Raw genomic sequence first — 25,997 nt, 5'->3', positions numbered from 1 at the left:
CGGGTGCTACGGAGACGGAAAAAAGAGACGCTAATGCAGTTCGCCTGAACGTAGCGAACGTACGTGTTGTCGGGCGGGAAGGGGGGGGGGGGGGGGGTCGGGGGGAGATGGCTTATTTTAATGATACGGAATGTGTTTTTTAAATAAAACATGAACGTTTTTACTCCATCTCTTTGTGGTTTCTCACTTCTTCGGCGCCGCCGCCCGCTTTGCTAATCCGCGGTCGTGAGTGGGGAAAATCTCTGATATCGTTGGCGTGGAGTTTTCTGCTCTAATCTCTAAACCGCACGATCTAACCCAGATCTCATCACAGTGAAACTCTTGGTCTTTGTGGTCAGAGCAGCTCCGTTCTTAAGCAGAAGTGAGAAGATTTTATTTTCAATACACGTGAGGTAGAAGCAGGAAACGGACTCAGACCGAGACGCGGGATCATGTGAACGTGGCTCGTTGGAGCGATTTATTCGAGATAAAACAGACAAAAAAAAACATCTCAACTAGGATCGGATCGTGTCGTGTCGTGTCATGTCGTATCGTGATGTCATGACGAACCGGTGCGATTCCTCCCCGTGGTGGCGGTCTGTCATCCCGCGGTATCGAAGGTACAGGCGACGACGTGCTTACGCGCCACGACGTGGTCTTCTCGGACGTAGACCGAGAACGAGAGCGGCGGAAGGCGGGGTTCCAACCCTAGACGAGGAAGAAGAAGGAATCCCCAAAAACAGAAGATAGGATGTGAATCAAAGGTCTGTCAAAACCCCGTATCGACAGAGGGCGGAAACGCATCAGATTTGTTTCGCCGCCTCAAGCATAAGCACTTGCGTTACTCTCTTCATATCGTCACCGCCAAAAAATACCACGGGATATCACGATATTGTTTTAAGTCTATATCGCACACCCCGAATCTCAACCTGTAGAGATTTTAGAACATAAAATTGCAAAATACTTTCTTCTTTGTTTCCCAGGGAGTTGTAGAAGGTTAATAACGATTTATTCGTCTCTAAATGATATTCCACTTCCACCACATCCAGTTACATCTACTCTGATTATATTGTATTACATTATATTATATTACATTATATTATATTATATTAGCAGGCCAAACGAGCAGTCTACTCCTCCTCAATAAAATAAATTCCTCCTCGTCTTCAGTCACGGTAAATGGATTGTGTTTTGAGTTTATATATCTATCCATCCATCTTCTATACCGCTTTATCCTTTTCAGGGTCTCGGGGAACCTGGAGTCTATCCCAGGGAGCATGGGGCACGAGGCGGGGTACACCCTGGACAGGGTGCCGATCCATCGCACGGCACGATCACATACACACTCACACACCCATTCATACACTACGGACACTTTAGACACACCAATCAGCCTACCATGCATGTGTTTGGACTGGGGGAGGAAACCGGAGTACCCGGAGGAAACCCCCACAGCACGGGGAGAACATGCAAACTCCGCACACACAGGGCCACGGCGGGACTCGAACCCTCGACATGTGAGGAGAACGTGCTAACCACTAAGCCACCGTGTGCGTTTATTGTGAATGTGAAACTAAATCTGTCGATGTGTTCCACTTAGCTAACTTTTGACAGTTTTACAGCGAACATATCGTCACGGTATTTATCAGGGACGCCACCGAAAGACTTTGATTTTGACCCAAAAAGATTCAATAGTCCAACAACAGAATGTCAGGAAGTCTGACGCGTCGGACGCATTGAAACACTCTGAGCAGTAGATCAGAAGTGAAAATGTCGGCCAGATGTGGTTGGGAAATGGGTAAGCATTTCCCAACCACACAGCTGACGATGTGATTACATCCTGGAGGGAACACCGTCCGTCACACCGTACTGTTCACACGCTCATTCACACGCTCATTGATACACAGTGGAATGTTTTGGCTTTTGGCAGGTAGGAGGAACCCGGAGAACCCGGAGGAAACCTGTGCACGTGAAAGAAAAGCGAAACTCCATACAGACAAAACCCCGAGCCGTGAGGTGGCAACGCGGCGCTCTGAAACGCTGCCGTGACGCCGTGACCACGCGTACATCTTCCTTCATTTGACCCAAAACGAATCATAGACAACGTTCACTGCCTTCTTAATTATTCATTACTTGCAGCCTGTCGTTTTACAGAGAAAACAGACACCGAGAGCACTTACAACCATGTGATCATCGACCACGATATCGACATCATCGTGATATATATCGCCCGGCCGTAACCTCACACAATATCCACATCGTGATGCATTTTAAATACCGACCGACTGAAATCTGCCGTCGGTCTTTCAATCGGATTTGTAAAATGTTCATATTTTTGAGACATTTTTAGTCTTTTTTTAGTTCGTGTTAGTTAATGTTTTATTCAATGCCACACGCTGAGATACCGTGATGCATCGTGAACCGCAGAAGTGCCTTCGACACTCGCCATGCGGTATTCCTGTCATATCGCCCTGCTCTAAGCTCATCTTCGAGACTGTTTTTTCCGCTCCTCCCCCCCCGGTCATTACCCGTAAAAGAAAGAGACAACGAAAAGTCCTCACGATAAGAGCTGGGTGGAATTCCCTGTGTGTTTGGGTGAAAGTTGTAGTAATAGCACTTATAATGTGGACCAAGTAAACACCATTCCTTCCCTTTTAACTTTGTGAACTTTGCTCAAGTCCGAGAGGAATCTCTGACTTCCCCTGCTACATTTTCCCTGATTCGCGTGTATGTGTTGGTGTGAGTGTGTATGTGTGTGTGTGTGTGTGTGGGTGGGTGAGTATTTAACCCCAATCTTCATCTACCTACTTGTGTAATTATTATTTCACTTCCTCATTCTCTATAGCGTCGCCTCTGACATGGGTTTGAGAATATAATGTATTTAAAAAAAAAACATACTTCATTGGACCATAATTATCTTTGAGGTGAAAAAGATACTGAATCTGTAGAAATAGTATGACTCGCCTAAGACTGATCCTCACTGACGCCATTTTGCCTGAAGGCTTCATTCGATCTCTGTAAGTTTGCTACGCGTGTGTGACCGGCGCTACGTCGCTTCCTAACCGATTAATTAGAAGCAAATAACCAATGTTGACCTAGACTTAGCTAGAATTTGAATCGATGCTAGTCTAACCCGGTATTAGCAAAGAAAGCATGCTAACAGCTACGTAAAAATAGCCGGTTAACGTTCGCCAATTCGTGAAACGTGCCTCGACATGCTTTTAGATGGACTTCATGCCTTCTAGGGAGGTAAAGGAGACGCCTCGTTTTATCAAAACCAGTCGTTACGCCAGATCAGAGCGGAGGATGAATTGATTGACGGGTTCTGGATCGATTTTTTTTCCTACACTGATGAATTCGAGCTCATGTGATTGATGTATAGAGTAAAAGTCATGAGCTGGACAAGAGACGAAGAGACCTTTAAGATTTGTAACGAGTCCTTATAAACAAGGTCTAAATAATAAATGTACAAAAATTCCATTTCCACAACACTCAAGTGAAGTATCTAAACAATACTTCATTTTAGCAGTGACGATGTATATTGGACGGTGACCAGGACTGGTACTTTTTTATTCTAAAAGCCCATGTGCACAAAGTAATTAGGTCAGATGTGTAAACTTTCCTAAAGGTCGCCGGTGTTTGGTTTTTATCAATGCCTTTTGTCAATGCGTTTACAGTTCCTCATTAGCTGGTACATTGTCCTGTGCTGGGAATTTTTTTTTCTTCTGTCTCACCTGCCTATAAAGTCTCCTGAGTTCAGTCAGTTGTTCATTGTGAGTCTCAGAAACTTCATCGCGCTTAGACACGACCCAAAAAAAAAACAAACCAAGGGAAGAAGGTAGGACTGATATGACTTGAGTTTCTAATATTTGACTTCTTTACTATGACGCTTATATGAACTGTATACACGTGGTAAGGTCTTACACAGTGAATAATCGCTTTGTTTGCCTGTTTAGATGAATTTGTTGTGCATCATTGCCTTGCATCTGACCCTCCTTCATGTCGGGGAAGGCAGTACACTGCGGGTGGTCAAGCCAAACGGTGACTATTAGCTTTATTTTATTACTATATTATTGTACAAATCGGTTTAAAACAAGTAGAAAACGTTTGGATCCGGCTTTAGGGGCTTTAGGTTTCCGATGTTAGAACTGTAAAATAATTTTGAGCCATATTTTGGAGTAAAACATTTCACACATACTAATTTATATATATATATATATATATATATAGTACAATTCAGGGTCTCTATTCATATCTAAAATAATCCACCACACGTTTCTTACACAGCTTTTAAAAGTGTTCAGTTTGTATTTAGGTATAGAACGACTGTACTGACCAAGTGTAGTACATTTGATCATATGTATTCATCGGTACAGCCGGAGTATAGATTAAGATATTGCTGAAAGTCTTATACCCGGACCTCGTTTGTCACAGTCATCGCTCTGGAAGTAAGCGGAAACCCGATGGAACAAAAGACCAGAGTTGCGCTGAGTTGTGGCGATGAGTTCGAAGGCACTGAGATCCACTGGCGGAAAAATCAACATGACATCCCCACCAAGGGTAACAGTATAGAAGTGACCATCGAGGCGATGCTGGGAGGAAACTTCACCTGCCACGGCGCGTCGGGAGACGTTCTGAACCACACGCTGGTGCTGGTCAGTCCACTCGACTTTGAGAAGGCCATTCTGCTACGGAGCAGTAACAGAGGTAAATGGGAAGGGAAAAACTGAGAAAGCACAGGATCATTTACGTCAGTGAAAATATAGTCAAAAGTAGAAGTCAAAAAATGGCTATCTTTAAATGTACTCGATGTAAAAGATGTCAATAATGCTGAAATCGTACTTATCTAGAAATAGTATGACTCGCCTAAGACTGATCCTCACTGACGCCATTTTGCCTGAAGGCTTCATTCGATCTCTGTAAGTTTGCTACGCGTGTGTGACCGGCGCTACGTCGCTTCCTAACCGATTAATTAGAAGCAAATAACCAATGTTGACCTAGAATTATCTAGAATTTGAATCGATGCTAGTCTAACCCGGTATTAGCAAAGAAAGCATGCTAACAGCTACGTAAAAATAGCCGGTTAACGTTCGCCAATTCGTGAAACGTGCCTCGACATGCTTTTAGATGGACTTCATGCCTTCTAGGGAGGTAAAGGAGACGCCTCGTTTTATCAAAACCAGTCGTTACGCCAGATCAGAGCGGAGGATGAATTGATTGACGGGTTCTGGATCGATTTTTTTTCCTACACTGATGAATTCGAGCTCATGTGATTGATGTATAGAGTAAAAGTCATGAGCTGGACAAGAGACGAAGAGACCTTTAAGATTTGTAACGAGTCCTTATAAACAAGGTCTAAATAATAAATGTACAAAAATTCCATTTCCACAACACTCAAGTGAAGTATCTAAACAATACTTCATTTTAGCAGTGAAGTACAATAACTAATTATTATTATTATTATTATTATTATTATTATTATTATTATTATTATTATTATTCCTTCCTGAATCTTTAGTAACTTCAATCTCTTGTGTATCCTAATCTATCTGAATCTTTCTTTCCACGTAGAGTACATTACATGCGTAGCGAGAAACTACAGTGGCCCGTTCCACTGCTCTTGGAAATGGGATCCCATAAGGAACGGCGTCGTGGTGTTTTTCACAGCTTTCCGGTAAAGACGATCGAAATCGTTCATCCGATTTGCCGGACCGTTTGATTTGGTGGCCTAGTTTTAACGGAGGTTTCTTCCGCAGGAACTCGAGCGCTATGAACTGCTCCCTGGACGCTGATAGCGGCGGGCTGACTTGTGCGGATCTGCAGTGTCCCTTCTCCGAGGAGGTGACTCGCATTAACCTCACCTTGCTGGTCCGAAACCAGTACCGCTTAGAAGAGCACCAAAAGGCGTTCTTCATCCATGATATAAGTAAGAGCTGGCCTGAACCCTCTGTTATACACACTGAACTTAAGCTAATCGGCTTTATTACGTTCTGTTTTCTCCCAAAATCTTTGAGCGTGCTCCGGATCATGACGTGCAAAAGCGTTCGCACTTATTTAAGAGGAGAATGTACGAAAACTATATAGTCATAGTCTAAATATATATATATATATATACACATAGTCTGCTGGCTGATTACTCTACCCTGTATAGGACCCCTCATCATGTGATATGTTCCTCAGTGAATCACTCGTATTTTGCTCAATCGTAGCATGTTCACAGTGTATAGCGTTAAATTTCACGTACCGCTGCTATAGCTGTACTGATCGTATTTAATTATGGGCTTAGTGTGGAATCATTGAATATTTATAGTTAAGAAAATCTCCCCTAGCGTTTATTATTTTGTCAAAACAACGGGTGTCGTTCACGTCCGCGTGGATACGGACAAATTTATTCGCAGATCGTCCTCAGGCGTCTCGTACCGACGCACCCCGTCACGTCGTCAGTTACAGCCGCTCGGCGATGTCGCTCCTTATTCGTAAATTTCCACAAACTCAGCAGGATGCGAAGGTCTTTCCGAACGAGCGGGATTTTCACGAATTGATCCTGATCCTTGCCGGAGAAACCTTTAGTATAGCGATACGTTGACGGAGATGGAGCCCGACATCTGCGCCGTTACTACAGCGTCTGTAAAATAGTTTCCATCGCGCAGTAAGTTTGGAGTATTTATGTTCCCGGTCCACATTCTGACCATTTTCTCGATTGTACAGTCAAGCCGGGAAAGGTCGACATCACCAAGGCCGAGAACAACGAGTTTGAGTGGGAAGTCCCCAAAACGTGGAACTCACCGTGTACGTTCTTCCCGCTGCGGTACGAAGTGAAAGTGATGTCACACCGCAAGGACTGTGATGACACATCACATGACAACGGAGGAAACCATCCAGATGTAAGCACCTGGTCCAGACTGTCAAAGTGTTTTGCGAGAAAATGTGCTCTGAGTCGAAGTTCCAAATGAATAATCTGAAAACCTGACTTGTCTTAGAGCCATAACATCAGCGAAACCCGTTATACGGTCTCCGGCAAGAGGAGTTATACGTTCTGCGTGAGAGCTCAGGACTCCTTCACCAATAAAGTCTGGGGAGACTGGAGCCAGCACAGGTGAGTCGGTTTTATCGTCACTTTCTTCTCTGTTCCCTGTGGATCGGTGTTTAAACCAAGAGCTTCAGTCCATTTTCACATCGGACAGAGACGGCTGATCAGGACGACTACGGCAGTGCTCACCAACCCTCTTCCTGGAGATCTACCTTAAAGTAGAACATAATCGTGCCCACCTGAACATCTAATCGCCTCGCTGAGAAGTTCTTGATCGACTAGAACGGGTGTCTCAAGGAAGATGGTTGGTGATCACTGGGCTACAGGAACCCCAATACGCACTCTCTACAACCGTGGTGAGCGGAGAAGCATCTTCACCAGGTCATTTTCCGTTCTCCAACCGGAATGAGTCTGGGTGAGTCTGCGCTCCCTGTAGCCTCAGACTCCTCTTCGAGCTTTCCTGGACCGGAACGCGATAGGATCTTCCGCGGTCGTAGCTCATCCAGCTCGAGATACTTTTCTGCTCAGCACGGTTGTAAAGACTGGTTATTCGATTCCCCTTCCTGTCGGCTCGAACCGGCGTGGACGTTCTCCTCCGACGTCTCTCGTCAGAACCGTCTTTTCACGTTCCGTGTAAAATCTAGAGACGAAAATCCCGGATCGGGATTTGATCTCCGGAACCCGTACCTGCGTGATTTTGTGCATCGTTCTGCTGCCACGTGATTGGCTGGGGTCTTCCTAGTACTGTATATTTAGCGGTGTCATTTTTTCACGATTTGTTGGTGTTTGTTTTTTCCTTATACCTCAAATACCAAATACTCTTTCCTTTACCAAGGGTCATCAAGCAAAAAGCGAAAAAATGAAAGGTAAGAGTAAATATATCACATTAACTTAAAGCGCGTAATTAATTCCTGACATTATTAATATATTACACAGTATCACATAGACATACATATATATCTAAAAGCTATGGGTTTTTTTTTGTTTTTAACAGGGCAAGAAGAAAACATCCCACTTCCGTCCGCTATGCTGGTTTTTGCAGTATGACAGCCGTGGATCTGTGCGTGTTGTGGTGGTGTGATATTGTTTTATTCCTGTTATACTACAGCAATTCACCAGTATTTATTATTTATTAAAGAATGACACTTCAGCCACCTGTCTTGTCTTTCTCTTTTTTTCTTTTTTTTTTGAAGTTATGTGACAGTTTAGCTCGCCGCATATGCCAAAGCGCTTGAAAGTCCTGAACATTTCCCCACGGTGGTTACAATGACAAATAAACAAAGCTCCGATACCGAGGTTTATGTCCGTAAAGGTTATGCCGCGTTCGAATAAACTTGGACGTGGGAAATTTTCCTTCGTTTTCAAGCTACAACGTGGGAAAAAACACACACACATGACTAACCCGCGAACATGAGCGATGACGAGTTTATAACGCATTTACATCCTCGAAACTGAGAACTGTGGGGTCGGCGTGAAGCCGGGGCTGGAGGATGGAGAACTTCCCGAATTTCCAAGTAGAAATTCCAATTTGAGGGATCTTTGTTTTTTTCCCCAGGCTGGAAATTCAGTGTTCTGATATTTAGTCGAATGCAGCATTAGCTAAACGTGTCCCTGTGAAGGAGTTCATACTATAGAAATTGGCAAGGCCAATTCTTTTTCCTTTTTTCGCTGTAGACTGAAGACATTTGGGTTTGAGATCAGATGAATAAACGAGAAAAAAATATTGGAACGTGTGACTGACAGGTGTTTTTTATTCGATTGACTGTTTAAACAGTAAATAGCTCTGAAACTCTTGGTTTTAGCCTTCAGTTTCACCCGTGAAGACTGAATTTGATGTTAAAAAGGATAAACCATCATAAAGACCAGCGAGCTGTCTATGGGAGGAAAGTGAGCCATTTTGAAGCTGAAAAATCAGCCAACAATTTGGAATGTCCTGAAAAATAAAGAAATCACTGGTGTACCGAATAACAGACACCGAACGCGTCGGCCGAGGAAAACTACCGCAGCTGATGATAGAAACGACCTCCACAGGGCCGAGGCGAAGGTCTCACAATCCACCGTTCGAGGAAAATTTCAAGAGCAGAGATATCGAGGCCGTACCAAACGATGGAAACCCCTCATCAGCAGTAAGAATCGGAAAGCCAGACTGGAATTCACAAAGAAGTACAGAGACGAGCCACAGAAGTTCTGGAACCGAGATGAACCTCGACCAAAGTGACGGAAAGTCCAAAGCATGGAGAAAGAAATGAGCTGCTCACGATCCAAAACATACGAGCTCATCTGTGAAACATGGTGGAGGTAGCGTCATGGCTTGGGCTTGCACGGCTGCTTCTGGAACATTCTGAACAGACTGAAGGGAGAACCCCCCCGAAACAAACAACTACTGAAAGAAGCTGCAGGACAAACCTGGAGAAGCTTCACAGAAGAAGAACCCAGCAGTCTGGGGTCAGCGAGTCGCAGGAGTGACGCAGTTACTGCGAGTAAGGGATATGCAACCGAATATTAAGTGCCGTTTACTTTAAGACTGATCTGTTCCTATACTTTTGCTCTCCTAAAAATTGTCTGGTCTAATACAAAAGGTTCAGTGTTTTATGTTGTTGAACACGTCTAGATGTAAACACCAGGAGATAAAAGCTGAAATCCGAAACCCTCGTCTCACCTCCATCTAAAAACCAGATGTCTGGTGGACAGCACAAATAAAATGGCCTCGCCGTTCCAATAGTTTCGGAGGGGAGCGTAACATACTGTATTTTATTATTCAACAAGAGACGCTCACATTCAACACTCACCACAGAATGATTCTTTTTCTTACGTTTTTATTTATTTAAACTCGAGTTGCATCCATACGCTCATAGCTCATGTCAGTGTTGTTGGAATAAACCAAAAAAAAAAAAAAAAAAAAAAAATACCACGAGAGGACAGGAAGCGACTTGAGGTTACACGAGTTCATATCACTATATACACGGAAACAACGTATAAAAAAACAACTCTGAAGTTTTTGCTCTTGTGAATCATTTTCTGCCAAACTAAAGCCACTGGGTTAGAATCAACGCTCAACACGGGCAACACGAAGGTAACACACTGTAAACAAATCCTTAAATAAGTCAAAAATAAATACCACAAACAGTATTTATGTAAACCGTTAAGATACTCCCTGTCCTCTGTTTACCGGCTGTAACGAACTTACTGCCCAGTTAAAAAAATGTCAAAACCAGCTTCGTTTCTGGAGGAAAAAACGAGAGGGGGGGTGGGGGGGAGATAGAGGAGAGGGAGGGGGAGATAGAGGAGGGGGGGGGGGGGGATAGAGGAGAGGGAGGGGGAGATAGAGGAGAGGGAGGGGGGGTAGAGGAGAGGGAGGGGGGGTAGAGGAGAGGGGGGGGGATAGACGAGAGGGAGGGGGAGATAGACGAGAGGGAGGGGGGATAGAGGAGAGGGAGGGGGAGAGGGGGAGAGAGAGGGAGGGGGGGGAGGGGGAGAGAGAGGGAGGGGGGGGAGGGGGAGAGAGAGGGAGGGGGAGAGAGAGATTATTGCATGTTTCATTTTTAAATGTTGCTATCATGTTCTGATTTGCTGTTTTTATTTTTGTCGTGTTCTTAGCTCTGCTGTATCGGTCAGCTTTGTTGTTCGTCGTCTTGTTTTGTCGTCGTGTTTTGCGTGTTGTCGTGATGTCTGTTTTGCGTGTTGTCGTGATGTCTGTTTTGCGTGTTGTCGTCGTGTTTTGCACCTTGCCGTCGCGGTGTTTTCAGTTTTGCTGTTCCGGCCTGTCGTCGTGTGTGTTGTTTTGACGTGGTGTTTTTTCTGTGCTGTCCTGGCCGTGTTTTTCGCCGTGGTGTTTCCCGTTTTGATGTCGCCGTGTTTTCCGTTTTGTCGTGGTCACGCTTTAGAGTTTCGGTGTTTTGTTTTTTTTCCCCTCCTCGTCGTGTTCTTTAATTTTCTATCACGTTTTCCGTTTTGTCGGAGATGTTTAAATGTCACCTGTGACCGTGTAAAAAGCTTTGCCCAGGCCATTACACACACACACACACACAAAAAAAAAAAGCACACGCCGCTTCTTAAACACGTAAGAGAAACGTCACATTAATAAGAGATATTTTCTCAAAAACATGAACAAGTGCAAAGAATATTTGTGGGTCTGTGGATGGAACTCTACCTGCACCGAGCAAGACTTTATTATTTATTAAATGTACCCTTTTCCGAGACGGTTCTGTTCGGTGGCTCAGAGTGATGAGTGTTTCTGCTCGTTTATTCAGCACACCTGTGTAACTGTAAAGGTGAGTGTTTCAAGTCCTTTTCCCTTCTGAGATGGATCGAGCACGGAGAGAGAGAGAGAGAGAGAGAGAGAGAGAGAGAGAGAGAGAGAGAGAGAGAGAGAGAGAGAGATGGCAGGAAGTTATTTGGTGACACCTTGCGGGTATCCAGCATCACGTGTTCTTGAGGATGAACTCTCCAGCTACTTCACTGGCTCTGCTTCTTTGATAGGTACCTGCAGGGGTCAAAGGTCAACACCATCATCATCATCATCATCATCATCATCATCATGTCTTCTCAGTAGTGAGATTTCCATCCAGCAGGTAATGCAGTCATGATGAACACGTACTGACGTAACCGTTACGTTTTAACACGCTGCACACGACAAGATTTAATACATCAATCGGCTTTTAATACATTTTTATTTCTGCCAATTTTACCTCCGCTACCTACTGCAACTTCATCTCTGGTTTTAACTTCATTTTACTTGATTGTTTCCCTATTTTTAAAAGTATTTTATTTATCTGACGGTTCGTATACATTTCGATCATGGATTGTTCGTTTACAGCCGTTAACGAGAACGGGCCGAAAATCACGCCACCCTGCCGTTCGTGATTTTTCCACACCGGCACGCCCCGGAGCGTTTCATAACCTTCACGGATACGCTCGTACACGAGTCGTTTAATTAATCAAAAGGAAAGGAAGATCGTTCTATAATCCCAGAAGGAGATGCAGACGTACACGTGGCGGAAGCTCGGACGCAGGCAGAGAGCCACCGTCCAGCCCCGGCTACAGACTCGCGGTCCGATCCGAGCCACTTCTCGGATAGAAGTGTCCGGAAAATACGTGAACAGGTTTGTCGTTTACACGAACCTTTCCCAGTGCTTGTGGTTGAGAGCTGAAAAGTCGTCCAGCTTGGCGATCTCCTTCAGGTAGTGAGACAGTTTGAGAAGCTCCTTGTCTCTCTCTCGGTTTAAGTGCGCCTTCATGAACGGTCTGATCTACACGCACAGACACAAAGAAGAAGTAGAAGAAGAGTTTGTATGTTTTCTGTATATCTGAGATATAGTGGCGTGCGTAGTGTAGTGCGGTGTGGACCGGCTTCTCGTACCTTCAGTCCATTTTGTGGGTTCATGAGAAAGTTCCTCCCGATGTCGTCGAACATGATGGTGTTCTTTCGGTTGTAAAACTCGCCGTACTTTCCCCAGATCACTCCGAGCGGCTTCACCTAAGGATCGACACAATCCACTCAAATCTGTTTTCCGGTTTTATTCCCGGTACCGCGGGTGTAAACCTCGCACCTCCAACACCATTAAAAAAAAAAAACAACAACAACAACAACCCAAAAACCCATTCGGCGATAAAACCGAATCCGACGCAGAAATACGACCTTTAAAACCGTGCAACGATCCGATCGGCCGATCGTTTAGAGTAAAATCACGCGAGAGCTTCGGTTAATCTTCACGTCGGAATGCGGGAGAAAGTCTCGGTGATCTCGACCGTCGTGCGTCGTCCGTGCCGGATTAGTCCGGGTGTTTCTGGATCAGAAACTGATGATTTTCTTGGGATTTTCCGCAGACGGCGGTCTCCACAGAGTCTACGTACAGAATGGCGCGAAAAACAAAAAAACATCCGACTGGAAACGTCGCCGTGGACGAGAGAGGACGGGGGAGGACGCCCAGACTGTTTCCAGCGGACAGGAGCGCCACGGTAACTTAAATAAAATAAGTTTTATAGTATAGTACAGTACTTCACCTCCACCACGCCTCTCTTAGGTGTGTGAACTGTGATCATGGCTCCACTATCCAGCATGAAGGTGATCTTGTAGTTGGAGTTATCCGACACACCCAGCTCCTGGGATATCACACACACACACACACACACACACACACACACACACACACACACACACACACACACACAGAGAGAGAACTAATAAGCTTTCAAGGAGTGATTTTGAGATTTCTCATTCACAGTCGTTATGTGGATATACCTACCTTCATTTTGGCATCGATCCACTTCATGCTTGTTGCAGCTGTAAAGGAACCACGGGTAGAAAAAACACCGTTTGTATTTCCATCCATCCGAAACGACGAGTTTAAAATGATAAATTAAATGTTAAACATCATAATAAGTACTGTTATATGTGCCAGTGAGGAATACATCACTGACCAATCACATCGTACAGCCAACAAAACAACAACAAACAAACAAACAATTATGACAGGGATGCAAATATGACGTCCAAAGGAAATTTTTCTTCCGGCAGAAATAAACTTTAGGAAGACAAGACGATTATTAATTTGATTAAATCCTTTCAAAAGTCTTTTTTTTTTTTTTTTTTTTTTTTTTTTAAGACTGACTTTTTTTTTTCAAAACCAAAGTTTATAAAGTTACACGAAACGTGACGCTCGGACATTCTACCGCGAACGCTCAGGACGTCTCGACCACTCACACCAGATGACAATGTCGTAGTCTTCGTACGCGGACGCGAGGAACTCGTGGAGGAACGGCCTCATGAGCTCTTGCCCCGTCTCGGCACACGACTTGTGGTCTGAAAACAGTCGAAAAGATCCGCTATAAGCAACAGATACGATCTCGGCGCCAGATATAAAAGATATACACCATTTCAGAACGTCGTTCTCTCTGGACCGACGTCGTTTCAGAGTCTGGGGTGATGATGACGACGGAGAGAAGAACTATCTTAAAATGATCGGGATTAAACGCGGCGTTACCGCGGGATGTTTGCGGAAATCACGGCGGGGACGGGATCCGTTTGCAGACGCAAAAAAAGGAAATAAAAAGCCATTTTTGTAAAAAAAAAAAAAAAAAAAAATCAATTTACAATCATATGATAGAAATCAAATCAAATAAGCAGGTACATAATTGCGTAAATAAGTACGCGAGTATGTACGTTATTATGGAAATAAGCACGCAAGTACATAAATATTCATAAAGTTCGTAAATTGGTTAGTATGTACGCACATAAGTAAGCACTATGTAAATAAATAAGTACTTTAGGACACAAGTAAGTAAGCAGCTAAATGTGTAAGTATGGAATGAATGAATTAAGCTGTTAGATAGAGAGATAGATAGACAGAGAGATAGAGAGATAAAACAAGCATACAATGAACTAAACAGGCATTATCTGTTCATCTACTAAAGATCCCAATTCATAAATTAGCTCGATTCTTCCGGTCTCACCGAACAGCGTGTAATCGACGTCTAACACGAGTAATCTCTTCCCCTCTCTGGGTGGGTTTAACTCCTCCACCTTGTACTCTTTGACACGGCGTGCGATCTTAGCCAGATTCTCCTCTCTACATATAAACGTTCAGGTATAAACAGGAGGGAAGAAAAGGTTCAAACGTGGCGTTATGGCAGATAAACATACACAGGTGATTTGGATGCATTTCCAATAACGCACCGGTTTTCCACCTCGATCACCTCCTCTTCGATGTCAAAGTCGTTGATGACATCGTCGCTTTCAGGAGGAGGAGCCAGGATGTCTTCCTTCGGGGGGAAACACAAGACCGATTTTTAAAATTTATTTATTTATTTATTTATTTTTTAAAAACACACAAACTATGAAATTAATTCCAAAACTATCCGAGCAAAGGTGGCAATTTGGACGTTCGCCGTGGAAGAAAAACATCCGGCGCAACCGATAAATCCATAATAATACACGGAGTGAAAAATCATACCAGACTTTCCTCTCTGCTGCCCATCATCATAATCTTGGTGTTGGGTTTAAGCTTCAGCAGGCCGAGCTTCGTGCCGTCGTCAGCCGGTTTACCTGCAAACGGAACGGTTTAGATCGACTCTACATGAGATTACACTGCAACGACATCCCCTGACGTTTACTCTCATTACATCATAATACATTACACCTCCGTAAGAGCTCGGCGATTTAACATCAGAGTACGCCGATATGAATCGTCACTCTGAAATACACCGGTCTCTTTCTCCTCAATAAAACGGCAGACGATCCGGTCCACATATGAATCGGGAATGATTCGCGCCGGTGTTTTGAGCTCTCGGATTTTAACCGAAACCGCCTGGAAGCCCCGCCCCCTTCTCTTCTATCTCACACGCTCTCAACCGGACTCGCGCCGCGCCCTCGCTTTCCGTCACGGTACATAGAGAATGTTTTGAGGTCGTTCGTGTGACGTCATCATGGGGTATAGTTTGTAGAATTTTGAGGAAAATGATGAATTTAATCCGTTTCGGAAAAAGGCGGTCACATAACAAAACGTGGGAAAAGGGAAGCGCTGTGAATTCTTTCCGGATGCACGGTGCATTTATTACACGAGATGAAACCACTACATTTAGGGTAAACATGGTCAAAAACGCCACTTTCAGATGAAAATTCTGACTTGACGTGATTAAATAGTCGTACAATACAGTGTCAAATCCATCACTTTACAAACAACGTTAATTATGATTATAATTAATTAGCATATAATTAAATACACTTTTTTATTTGTTTGTTTCGGGGTCCGTCCCCCCCCCCCCCCCCTTTCCTGCGCCGGTCCGCGTTCAAATACACCGAGCAGCAGATCGACGGGGAAAACGTCGGCCATGTGGGTTGTAAAAGGATTTCACTGAAAACGTGAAACTGTTTTGTTTACTGCGGAATCACGGCCGAGTTTTCGTGATTGGCTCTGCCTGCTCAGCAGTTCCCGACTGCACAGGTGGACATATTATTACACCTCACCTACAAACCTGAAATACTAGAAATGACTGTTTTAGCGTCTTTACTTAGACTCTCGTCGGTTCTGGGAGATTTCAATTCAATTCAATTTTTATTTGTGTAGCGCTTTTAACGACGGACGTTGTCTCAGAGCAGCTTTACAGAAACATATAAACACAGGATGGAGATTTTAAGCGTGTGAATTTATCCCTATTGAGCGAGACGGTGGTGAGGGAAAACTCCCTGAGATGATACGAGGAAGAAACCTTGAGAGGAACCGGACTCAGAAGGGAACCCGTCCTCATCTGGGGATAGCGTGAACGTAAAGGAAAGGTCATTATTTTTTTAACATGAAGTCTGTTTGTTGAACTCGTCCACTGTTCACTAAAGGAGACCCGAGTGTAAAACTGCATGTGGTAATCGCAGTCCAAGCGGTACCATCCTAAGCAATCTCCAGGCTGTAGCCTCCAGTTGATGAGGGCTCCATCCAGAGGTAGGGCATCAGATTAAATCGTTCAATCATGAGCAGGGACAAATCACTAACAAGCAACAACGCGCTGGTAGATGATACGAGATGGTGAGATGGCGGTAGTCGAAATGGTTATTATCTGGTGTGAAATTCATACACGTGAGTGGATATTAAACACAAGCAGGAACACAAGATGTAAGATTAGAGGTCTTTCTGAGCAGTTCTACCTCTGATCTTTAAACCCAGCAGTTTCTGGCGTTCGGGCAGGACTCCCGTGAGAGATTTAATGGACTGTTTCAGGTCCAGCACGGTGTCGTCTTCGGACAAAGCGCTGATGGAGTACTCCTGTCCTCCCCACTTTATTATCACTGACAGCGACATGATGGGGGAAAATCTCTGTGGAGGGGGAAGGGAAAAAACAAACAACAACAACAACACCCATGAACTCCTGCCCATTGGCTTCAATCACAGTTCAGCCATCAAGCAAACGCAAAGACTGTCTGAACTGTAACCTGCTTTGGATGTAAACACACATGCAGTGTGCACACGTGTGTTTTTAGAAAGGTCATGCATTACAGGTTGAGGAAAACCCCTGGCTTGTACACTGGAGCCAAGTATGTACATGGTTCACTTATAAAAGAATAAATAAGTTAATTAATGAGAATTACCTTTTTACAAGATGCTGCTCACCTTAATGACACCTGATAACACACCAGACTCCCAAATCTGCAACACATGTAATATAACAGCCCTGAAAACCTGAACAGACTACCACTAACACCGAGATATTTTCATTGGTTATACTTTAACTAGCTAGTTAATTAGTCCGTCGTATGTTTTACAAGCTTTGCTGCATATATATGTATTGACTTTTGCATAGAAACGATGCTGTTTTCCGTATACAGCGCGCCACGATGGTAAAGAAACTGAGCTAATTGTCTTTGGATTGACATTAGTAGCCAGCTAGCTACCGGCTCATTCCCAAAACGGCTACCTTTAGCATATAAAGTGCACTATATAGGGTGCAGACGCCATGTTTTTCTACCTTAGGGAAAGCTCTTACGGGGAGTTAAATGGGGGTGATTTGGGACACAGCCACTGCTTATGAATCACCGTTAAAGCGGGAATGTGCCGAGTTTACTAGGATTTATTAGCGACTAGTATTTATTATTATTATTACTACTGCTACTACTATTATTATTATTATTATTATTATTATTATTATTATTATTAATATTATTATTTCACTTACATCAAATCGAGTTCATTCTGTAGATTTCCATCGACCATGTTCTTCTTCGCCCTCCTGGCTCCATTTATTTTTGCTCAATAGCGCCACCTGCGACCTGGAGGAGAATTAAACTTCAAGGTGTACTTCTCATACATATATTTTTTCTTTATTAATTAATTAAAAAAATTTTTTTAATCTCCTGGATTTATGGTTTAGCTCTGATGACGTTATTCCTATATTGGATTCCTATATAGGATCTCTCTTGCCCATGTGATTTGCTCCTCCAGTGCTTGGAGAACTTGTATATAAAGCCTCAAATAGGTTTGCTTACAAGAAGCCTTTCTATGAGGTGATTGCATAATAACAAATCAAGGAAAACTCTTGTCTTTGGTCTGAATTTACTTATGAATTTAAGAGATTTGAAAACATGGCTTTTCTTTTAAAGAAAGAAAGAAAGAAAGAAAGAAAGAAAGAAAGAAAGAAACAAGCTATGTTTGCAGGAAATTCATGAGTACCTGACATTGGTGTGTAGTTTATTTATAAAGCTCACATAAGTTAGTGTCAGGATTGTATCATGTATTGTGTTGTGCATTTGTATTGTGTTTGTCCATGTTAAATAAATAAATAAATAAATAGTCCAAGTAAAAAGTAAGTAAATAACTAAACAAGCATGCAATGATATGACTTTAGTCAGATTGATGTGAACAGAAGACTTTTCTGTTATTTGTTTGTTTAATTGTTTGTTTGTTTATAATTTAGGACCTCACATCAGACTGAAAGGTATCAATACCGGACCTGCAATGACACTATCTGTATCTGTATCCGCATTTAAACCCAAAGTGGGTGTGGCCTAATCCGAAAGTTTTTTGTTTTTTTTTAAATATCGGACACATGTATGTAATTTTCCACTGCGAGGACACACACACATACACACACACATACACATACACACACACGTACACACACAGACACATATATACACACACACACACAGACAGACAGACAGACACACACACACACACACACACACACACACACACACACACACACAGGCTGAATTTCCAAGTCCAGAGTCATCTTTGTGATATAACTTGATCCCACAATGCAACATGATCATTTCATTTGTTCAGTGTAGAAACATTGTGGCATTTATTAACACATTAATTATTAACAAATTACTATGTTTAATATTCTTTATTTTTTTGTTTAACTGTGACTTTATACAGAACAGAAAATGATCTATTTGCTATTTGACGTTGTACTACTGTTCCAAAATGAATGCTGGACGTGTTTGTGCCTGACTTCTAGCTGTTGTACACGTGGGCTTTAAACACCTGGAGAGTGAACACATTTCAGGTAACAGCTCCAGTCTGTTAAAGTTAAAGTCAGTGGTCTAGCAGGAGTCCCAGACCCCGACTTCGGGCACAGGGTCTATCCCTCAGACCATGCCGGACCATTATGTGTGATTTTGTGAACATGGCAAGAGTAGAGAGAAAAAATGTGCACGATGACATCATAGACAAGAACGATGTTACAGTGACATCACAGAACTTTCACAGTGGACGTCATGGGAACACTTTCTAGAATCTTCTTACAGTTCTTCTTACAGTTCTGTATTCTGTATTCTCTGCAGTTTGTGTTTTCGCGCTCGAGCATTTACAGCTTTATATTTGTCTTCATCTGCATTTACAAGAGCACTGATCTGCCATGGGTAACTCGACGTCTTTTTTTCGTCCTTTGAGACTGAAAAAGAAGAACAAAGTGAAGCTGGGAGTAGAGGAGGGAGCGCACGCCGTCGGTGTGGAAAGTTTATGGAGATGGAAAACTCTGAAACATCTAGAAGAGGATCTCTCTGAGTCCGGCATGTGTGACGGGGACATAACATCGCCCCTTGATCACATGGAGCGGGAATTGAACGAGGGACATTCTGAGGAGAGCCGACAGAACGAGGAGCTGCAACCTGAAGGAAAGAGCTTGGAGGACTTCAACCTCCTCAGCCTGCTTGGAAGGGGTGGATACGGGAAGGTTTTTCTCTCTGAACTCAGAGGCACCGATGAGCTGTATGCGCTGAAAATAATAAAGAAAGACAGGATTCTGGCAGATAACACCATTGACAACACGCTTATGGAGAGACGCATCCTGGTTCTGGCCAGCAAAAACCCGTACCTGACACACCTTTTCAGCTGCTTCCAGACCACCCATTATTTGTGCTTCGCCATGGAATATGTGAATGAAGGGAACCTTTCACATCACATACCATGCCCAGGTGGCTTTGACGAACCCCGCTCCCAGTTTTATGCTGCTGAGATCTCCTGTGCCCTCATGTTTCTACACCGCAACGAGATCGTTCATCGAGATGTCAAACCCGAAAACATCCTCTTGGACGCAGATGGCCACTGCAAGCTTGCAGACTTTGGCATATGCAAAGAGGTCCTTCAAGATGTCAAGATGACATTCTGTGGCTCGGAAAACTACGTGGCGCCTGAGATGATACAGGGACAGAAATGCAGCACATCGGTGGATTGGTGGGCCCTGGGTGTGCTCATGTACGAGATGCTGACGGGCTGCAGGCCGTTTGACGACGAAGACTGGTTGAAGCTGTGTGAGTCCATCATCGAGGATGAACCGGAGTACCCATTAAGTCTCAGCAAAAACGCAGTCAGCATCCTCAAAGCCTTCCTGAAGAAGGACCCCAAGACTCGTCTCGGCTGTGAGAAGTCGCGCTTCAGGAGGAAGGAGGAAGCTATCAGAGTTCATCCTTTCTTCAAAACAATCAACTGGGTGCTTCTGGAGCAGAAGAAGATTACGCCCCCTTTTAAACCCCTAATAACAACAAAGACGGACGTGACTAACTTTAAAGAAGAGTTCACCCGTGAGGAGCTCACGCTCTCTCTAGTGAATAACGCCATCATCGAGGACTTCAGCCAAAAGGAGTTTCAAGGCTTCTCCTACATTAACGCCATGGAGTAACTGCTGTGAAAGTAACATGAATTAGATCATGTTATGGCTAAGGTAAATTCTTTTTTAAACAAACAGATTCCCCGCCTCCTCTACATCTGCACAATGGCAGGAACTCCAACCATTCATAAATATAAGCACGACGTTATTGTAACTGGAGACTGTATTGATGAAATAACACGTGTTGGACATAGCCCTAAACATTTTAGAGGATTTCTAAGCATGTTTTGTACTTTTTAGTTTAATGTGTTAAATTTTAGATCTAATGTTTTCATTTTTTTTTTTTCCGGTTCAGAATCAATGCTCCTCGTATATGACAATCGAGAGGGAAGTCTATATAGGCGTAGAGTTATTTCGTTTTAAAGTAACGCGTCGGTCATGCACAATATGTTTTGGAGCTTCTGCATTGAGGGATAACCAAATATTCAAAATATTACGTTTCAGAACTCCAATGCAAAGTCATTTCCAGCAGAGACTGATGAGGAGACCAACACCTCACCAAAATGGATGGAAAACTTTAGGGGGAGGAGCCACAGTGCCAAAAACAGGTTTCCAAGGGGATTCGAAGGGGCATCAAGACTGAGACCAAACTGAAAGTGTATTCGGCGGGCGTGGTGCCCACCCTCCTCTACGCTTGTGAGACCTGGACTGTCTACAGTCGACATGCGAAAAAGCTGAACCACTTCCACCTGAATTATCTGCGGAAACTGTTGAAGATAAGATGGCAGGACAAAGTCCCAGACACCGATGTCCTTCTACAGTCTAAGAGGACATGTGTCTTGGTTTGAGTTTTTGTGTGCATGATTTGTTGATTTGAATTGTACAGTGATGCACTTGAGAAGATGGGTCTGAAGAGAAAAGTGACACCAAGTCAGATCACAAAGAAATGGGAGAAAGCAGAAGCAGCACTGTGCTGGATTTTCTGGAGAACGAGGCAGAGAAAGATGAACGATCTCGTGCAACGAACGAACTAATGACCTCCACCAGCAACAGGGTCCTTGACCTCTTTGAAGAATTAATAAAAAAAGATTTAAACATGATCCTGGAGTATTCGTTTTGTTCTGAAATTGTTTTGTGAGACTTGATATTCCTTAATAGATGTTTTTATTCCAAACACACTTGTCAGATGCGTACCGTTCCGGACCGTGAAGGACGTTAATAAGAAGTTATATTTATCATCAAAATGGTTAAACTCTCCCAAAAGGATGCCCAGATGTACGTGTCGGGAAAACATCCCTCCAACAAAGTATAAAAAGGCAGGGTATTGGCCTTTTCTTTCTAAAAACAAACCGATCTCTGTTGTCTTAATGAATTATTCATGTCTATACGATATCTTACACGTCTACCACCTTAAAGACTTTCTGGCTTTCGTCCCAGCTCAATACCCCAAAACTAAATGGTGTGTTCCAGGCCTCAGAGTCGCCTTAATCGGAAGAGCGGTTTCGGCCGTACATAAAAATATCGAAATGCTAATTTATTGTTGTGGGAAGAGAGATACAGAAACACACAGAACTCTTCTAACTGAATATACACAGGAAGTACAGAGAGAGACAGAAAAACACCTGCTGTGCAGAAAAACACACGAGTCTTCTAGCTCAGTACACACTTACAACATAACGATCAGAAAGTGTTCTATGGTTTTAGATCATGCTTCTAAAAATAGATTATACGTATTGATTATGCTTGTTAACTCATACTGATTATTAGATTTATGCTTTTAAGTATCGATTCTAAATGCTAGTTATACCTATTGATTATTCTTATACTATACCGCTACAGATCCATTCATATACAGGACATACATTATTTTACTGCTGCTTGAGTCTTAAATATGTCATTATTTTAGAACAGGAGTAATGTATGTGGTCAAAACATTCAAATAATATTGATTATTTAAACCACAGACAGCGCTTCTGTGGCACCTGTGGGGAGAGTTTCGAATGTGTTACAGAGCAAAATATCTAGCAATTGTTAAAATGTACAAAACTGTGCCTAAAAACAGGTTAACGCAGGGGTTCCCAAACTTTCCCAGGGCAAGGCCCTCCAAATGGCATTAACATTTGACCGAGGCCCCGCTTTTGCAAGATGTCTTTAAAACAAATTAAAAATACAGACTTCTGAATATATCCCCTTTGTTATTTATTAATAATTACATCTAACATCTTTACATTACATTGGGAATTGATGTTGTGTGTGTGGCTGTCTGAGAGTGAGAATTTATTTTTCACCCTAAATTGTTGAGGCCCCCCGAGCCCCTCCCACTTGCTGACGTCAACGCTGACGCGCACGCCCTTTAAAAGTCTTGTAGCACGTGATTGTGGTCTTTTCTCCCGCAGGAGCGCTGGAAGTACAAGCAAGGTGAGTGTACGGATGTTCTGAAAGGGTAGTGAAACTCCTTGGCGCGGCCTTAAACCAAAACGAACGCGGTATTAGCACGTCAGAAAGCTAAATTCTGAGTCATTGCGTCGCATTCGCAACAACTAACGTTATCAAAATCAGTAATTCTATAATTAAGATATATAATATTTATGGCTTGTTAAATGTGTATCTTGGTTTATTATCTAATTTAACTCACTACCCACATGTGTAGCTCTTTTAGCTGCTAAATGCTAACTACATGAATAACCGAGTTATCGTGGTATCACATGAGTAATGAGTTAAATTATATAACAAACCGAGATGCACTTAACAGAAAGCATAAATATATATCTTAGAATTATTAATTTTGATAACGCTAATTGTTGCAGATGCGAAGCAATGACTCAGCTAACTAGCTAATCTGCTAACACCACGTGGCGATTTGGTTTAGTCCGCGCCAGGAAAGTTGAACCACCCTTTCAGATGAGAATTTATTCCGCTTTGTCCGTTAAAAGCGTTGTACAAATAAAAATTTGCGACATATTTACCGGTTTGCCTAAAAACAAAAACTCGTACAGGATAAATCCTGTATAACGTCCTCCTCACTATACGCGTGCACTGCGAGGGGAGGAAGCCGCGCGTGTGCACCCTATTATGTAGTGCTCTAAGCGGCGGTTTAGGATCCAGCCTTTTCGAGCGAGCGATCTAGAAAGTTTAGTAGCCTTGCCGTTTCTCGGATTTAACTTTTTTTTTTTAAGACAAAGATGTAATTTCTTTGTCGTCTCGTAGGGTATTGCGGCTTAATGTAGAAATAAAAATTGCTCGGATTGAATGCGCATGACTAGGCAGCTACATGGCTAATGCTAATGGCGTGTGTAGTTTTGGTTTAGGCCAAGATATTTACTCTACTTTCAGATGTAGTTATCTGCTGCGATTATTGGCGTCTCTTCTCGCTGTTCCAGACGGGGAAGCTTTATTCCGTACCGGCGATTAAAATTCGGGACGTATTTCCGGGTAGCTATTAGCAGAAAAAAAAACCATTAACATGGACGGCGCTCTTTCAGTGGGCGGGGCTTGACTTCCTTTCAGAGCGCCTCCCATTCAAGCCAAGTCGACAAGTATAGATTTAAGGTGAACGCTTTTTTTTAAGAACCCCTCCCCCTGTGCCAAATGTCAGCAGGTATCGCAGTGAAAGTTAGAAGAAGAAGAAGAAGTAGAAGAAGATCAAGATACAAGAGAACGTGAGATGACACCACGTCCCTCCCACAGCTGGACCAGTGCTGCACACCTTCTGGAAGGGAACTTGGGGCATTACCCTGTACTGCCTCTAGGTGAGTCGAGGAAGCTGTTAACTCTTTGGGGACGTGAGACTCGCCGGCGAGCTCCTGAGTGCTCAGGTTCACTCGTGTCCTCAAGTTCTCACTTTATAGCATGACGAGGATGTATTGTACTATTACAGATTCTCAAAATGTTTGTTGTAAAGTCTCCACTTTCAGACGTGCCCTCGTGTAGACCACGCAAACATTAGTGAAATTTCAGAATTGTAGCATGATTGAGGTTTGACCTGTAGTGTGAAGGAATGAACAGAAAGTGAAATGTGATGTTCTCTCCTCCTCCTGTTCACATATTAATGACATGTTAATCTCACTCTGGAGGACAAGCAGAATGTTTCACTCTGATTGGTGGAGAAATGCTCAGGAAGTGAATGCTAATATTTAATATCTTTCGGTTGTAATGTCTGTACACTAAAAATCCCAGAACACGACGTGGTCCTTTTTATTCTTCTGATTGTTTATTAAAGTGCTGAAATAAATGTACATCTGTGAATATTATGCATGATTGTCCTATAATAAACTCTTAAAATGTGTGAAGTTGTATGTGGTGGTTATTGTACACTATGAAAGCAGTATAAAAGTGGTATTTATGTATTTATTTTTCTGACTATGAACAGTTGGAGTAACTTCAGGTGCATCTTTTTTTTTTTTTTTTTTTTTTTTTTTTTTTTTAAGTTCACATTCTGCGTCAACAGTGAATCCTCTGGAGGGGGAAAAACAGTTTCAAGCTGGCAATTTTATTCACCAACTAATCTGCATTCATCTAGATTCATATCTGAATGTACTCTACACTTCCGTTTTAATTAGGATCACCTGCACATTGACGGTTATCTAATCATGTGCCAGCAGCACGGTGCGTTAGATCATGAATGGAAAGAAGGGATGTCTGATTTTTAACTAGAATGGTTTGTTTCCACAAAACATTTCCAAAAGCCTTCTGGCTTGTACACACGATCTTTTAGTAACCTGCAGAGTGTGCAGCAGTTTTCTTTTAGGAGAGCGGTGGCTTTCTTCTTGCAACTCTGCCATGCACGTCGATGTTCTCCTGATGGTGAACTCATGAACATTAAACTAGTTCAGATTGAGAGACTTTTAGCTGCTTAGTTAATGTGGGTTCTATTTATTTATTGATTGATTGACCTCATGGACGATTACACACTTTGCTCTTGGAGTGATCTTGGTCTTCTCTCCTGGGGAGGGTAACAATGGTCATACATTTCCTCCATTCGTACGCAATCTGTCTGACGGGATTGGTGGAGTCTAAACTCTAGAGATGGCTTTGTTACCTTTTCCAGCCTGATGAGCAACAGCTTTCTGATGTCCCTCAGACTGGTGGATCCCTGTTCTTTAAATAAAGCTGTGAACTTTGAAGTGGATGGGTGGGAGATCACATCAGGTTCTGCTCCTGTCAGCAAAGAACAGGAATCTGAGGCGATCATGGGCACAGACTCACCCAAACTGGCCAGCCCCCGCCCCCCAGTTATTGCTTCATGTTGCCAAGTGTAAAATCTCACTATCAAATAAGCATCATTGCATATTCACTAAGACTAAAGAACTCAATGTGAACAGTTTATTAAATTAACTGAAATTATGAATTTTTATATATGTATATTTGCAAAATTGGACATCTGGATTATTGAAAAATGGTTGCCATGTTCAAATGTGATGTAAAGAACTTCTGTCTTAATGTTCTATCC

The 25,997-nt window shown here is 42.9% G+C and overlaps 3 protein-coding genes and 1 long non-coding RNA gene across 8 annotated transcripts; 3 read left to right on the top strand and 1 right to left on the bottom strand.

Moving 5' to 3' along the window:
- Positions 1-114: 114 nt before the first annotated feature.
- On the top strand, positions 115-9,915 carry il12bb (interleukin 12B, b). The gene is made up of 9 exons (XM_017491891.3): positions 115-3,817; positions 3,936-4,020; positions 4,414-4,686; positions 5,551-5,653; positions 5,736-5,905; positions 6,688-6,863; positions 6,960-7,075; positions 7,845-7,875; positions 8,004-9,915. The coding sequence occupies exons 2-8, from the start codon at positions 3,936-3,938 to the stop codon at positions 7,870-7,872; spliced, it is 951 nt and encodes a 316-aa protein (XP_017347380.1). The 5' UTR covers positions 115-3,817; the 3' UTR covers positions 7,873-7,875; positions 8,004-9,915.
- On the bottom strand, positions 9,809-17,808 carry ublcp1 (ubiquitin-like domain containing CTD phosphatase 1). Of its 4 annotated transcripts, XR_008398266.1 has the most exons (13): positions 17,672-17,806; positions 17,088-17,145; positions 16,647-16,815; positions 14,962-15,053; positions 14,685-14,770; positions 14,462-14,577; positions 13,713-13,811; positions 13,255-13,292; positions 13,013-13,111; positions 12,369-12,485; positions 12,131-12,258; positions 11,390-11,492; positions 9,809-11,357 (listed from the first exon to the last, which is right to left on the bottom strand). XR_008398266.1 is itself a non-coding variant. In XM_017491777.3 (12 exons), exons 3-12 carry the CDS (start codon positions 16,798-16,800, stop codon positions 11,465-11,467), a joined length of 957 nt encoding a protein of 318 aa, XP_017347266.1. In that variant the 5' UTR covers positions 16,801-16,815; positions 17,110-17,145; positions 17,672-17,806; the 3' UTR covers positions 9,809-11,464.
- Positions 17,809-19,291: 1,483 nt separating this feature from the next.
- On the top strand, positions 19,292-21,833 carry LOC108279137 (protein kinase C epsilon type). The gene is made up of 2 exons (XM_047161685.2): positions 19,292-20,662; positions 21,053-21,833. Exon 1 carries the CDS (start codon positions 19,358-19,360, stop codon positions 20,618-20,620), a length of 1,263 nt encoding a protein of 420 aa, XP_047017641.2. The 5' UTR covers positions 19,292-19,357; the 3' UTR covers positions 20,621-20,662; positions 21,053-21,833.
- An 88-nt stretch (positions 21,834-21,921) lies between these two features.
- LOC108279136 (uncharacterized) lies at positions 21,922-24,833 on the top strand. 2 transcript variants are annotated; one of them, XR_001815463.3, is made up of 2 exons: positions 21,922-22,966; positions 24,147-24,833. It is a non-coding gene; the product is annotated as an uncharacterized LOC108279136 (long non-coding RNA). The 2 variants fall into 2 exon arrangements; XR_001815462.3 differs by having other exon boundaries at positions 24,144-24,833.
- The last annotated feature ends 1,164 nt before the right edge of the window (positions 24,834-25,997 follow it).

The sequence above is a fragment of the Ictalurus punctatus genome, chromosome 18 (assembly GCF_001660625.3).
Source record: "Ictalurus punctatus breed USDA103 chromosome 18, Coco_2.0, whole genome shotgun sequence".
In the NCBI taxonomy this organism is placed as follows: domain Eukaryota; kingdom Metazoa; phylum Chordata; class Actinopteri; order Siluriformes; family Ictaluridae; genus Ictalurus; species Ictalurus punctatus.
This window is presented reverse-complemented; position numbering and strand designations above follow the sequence as displayed.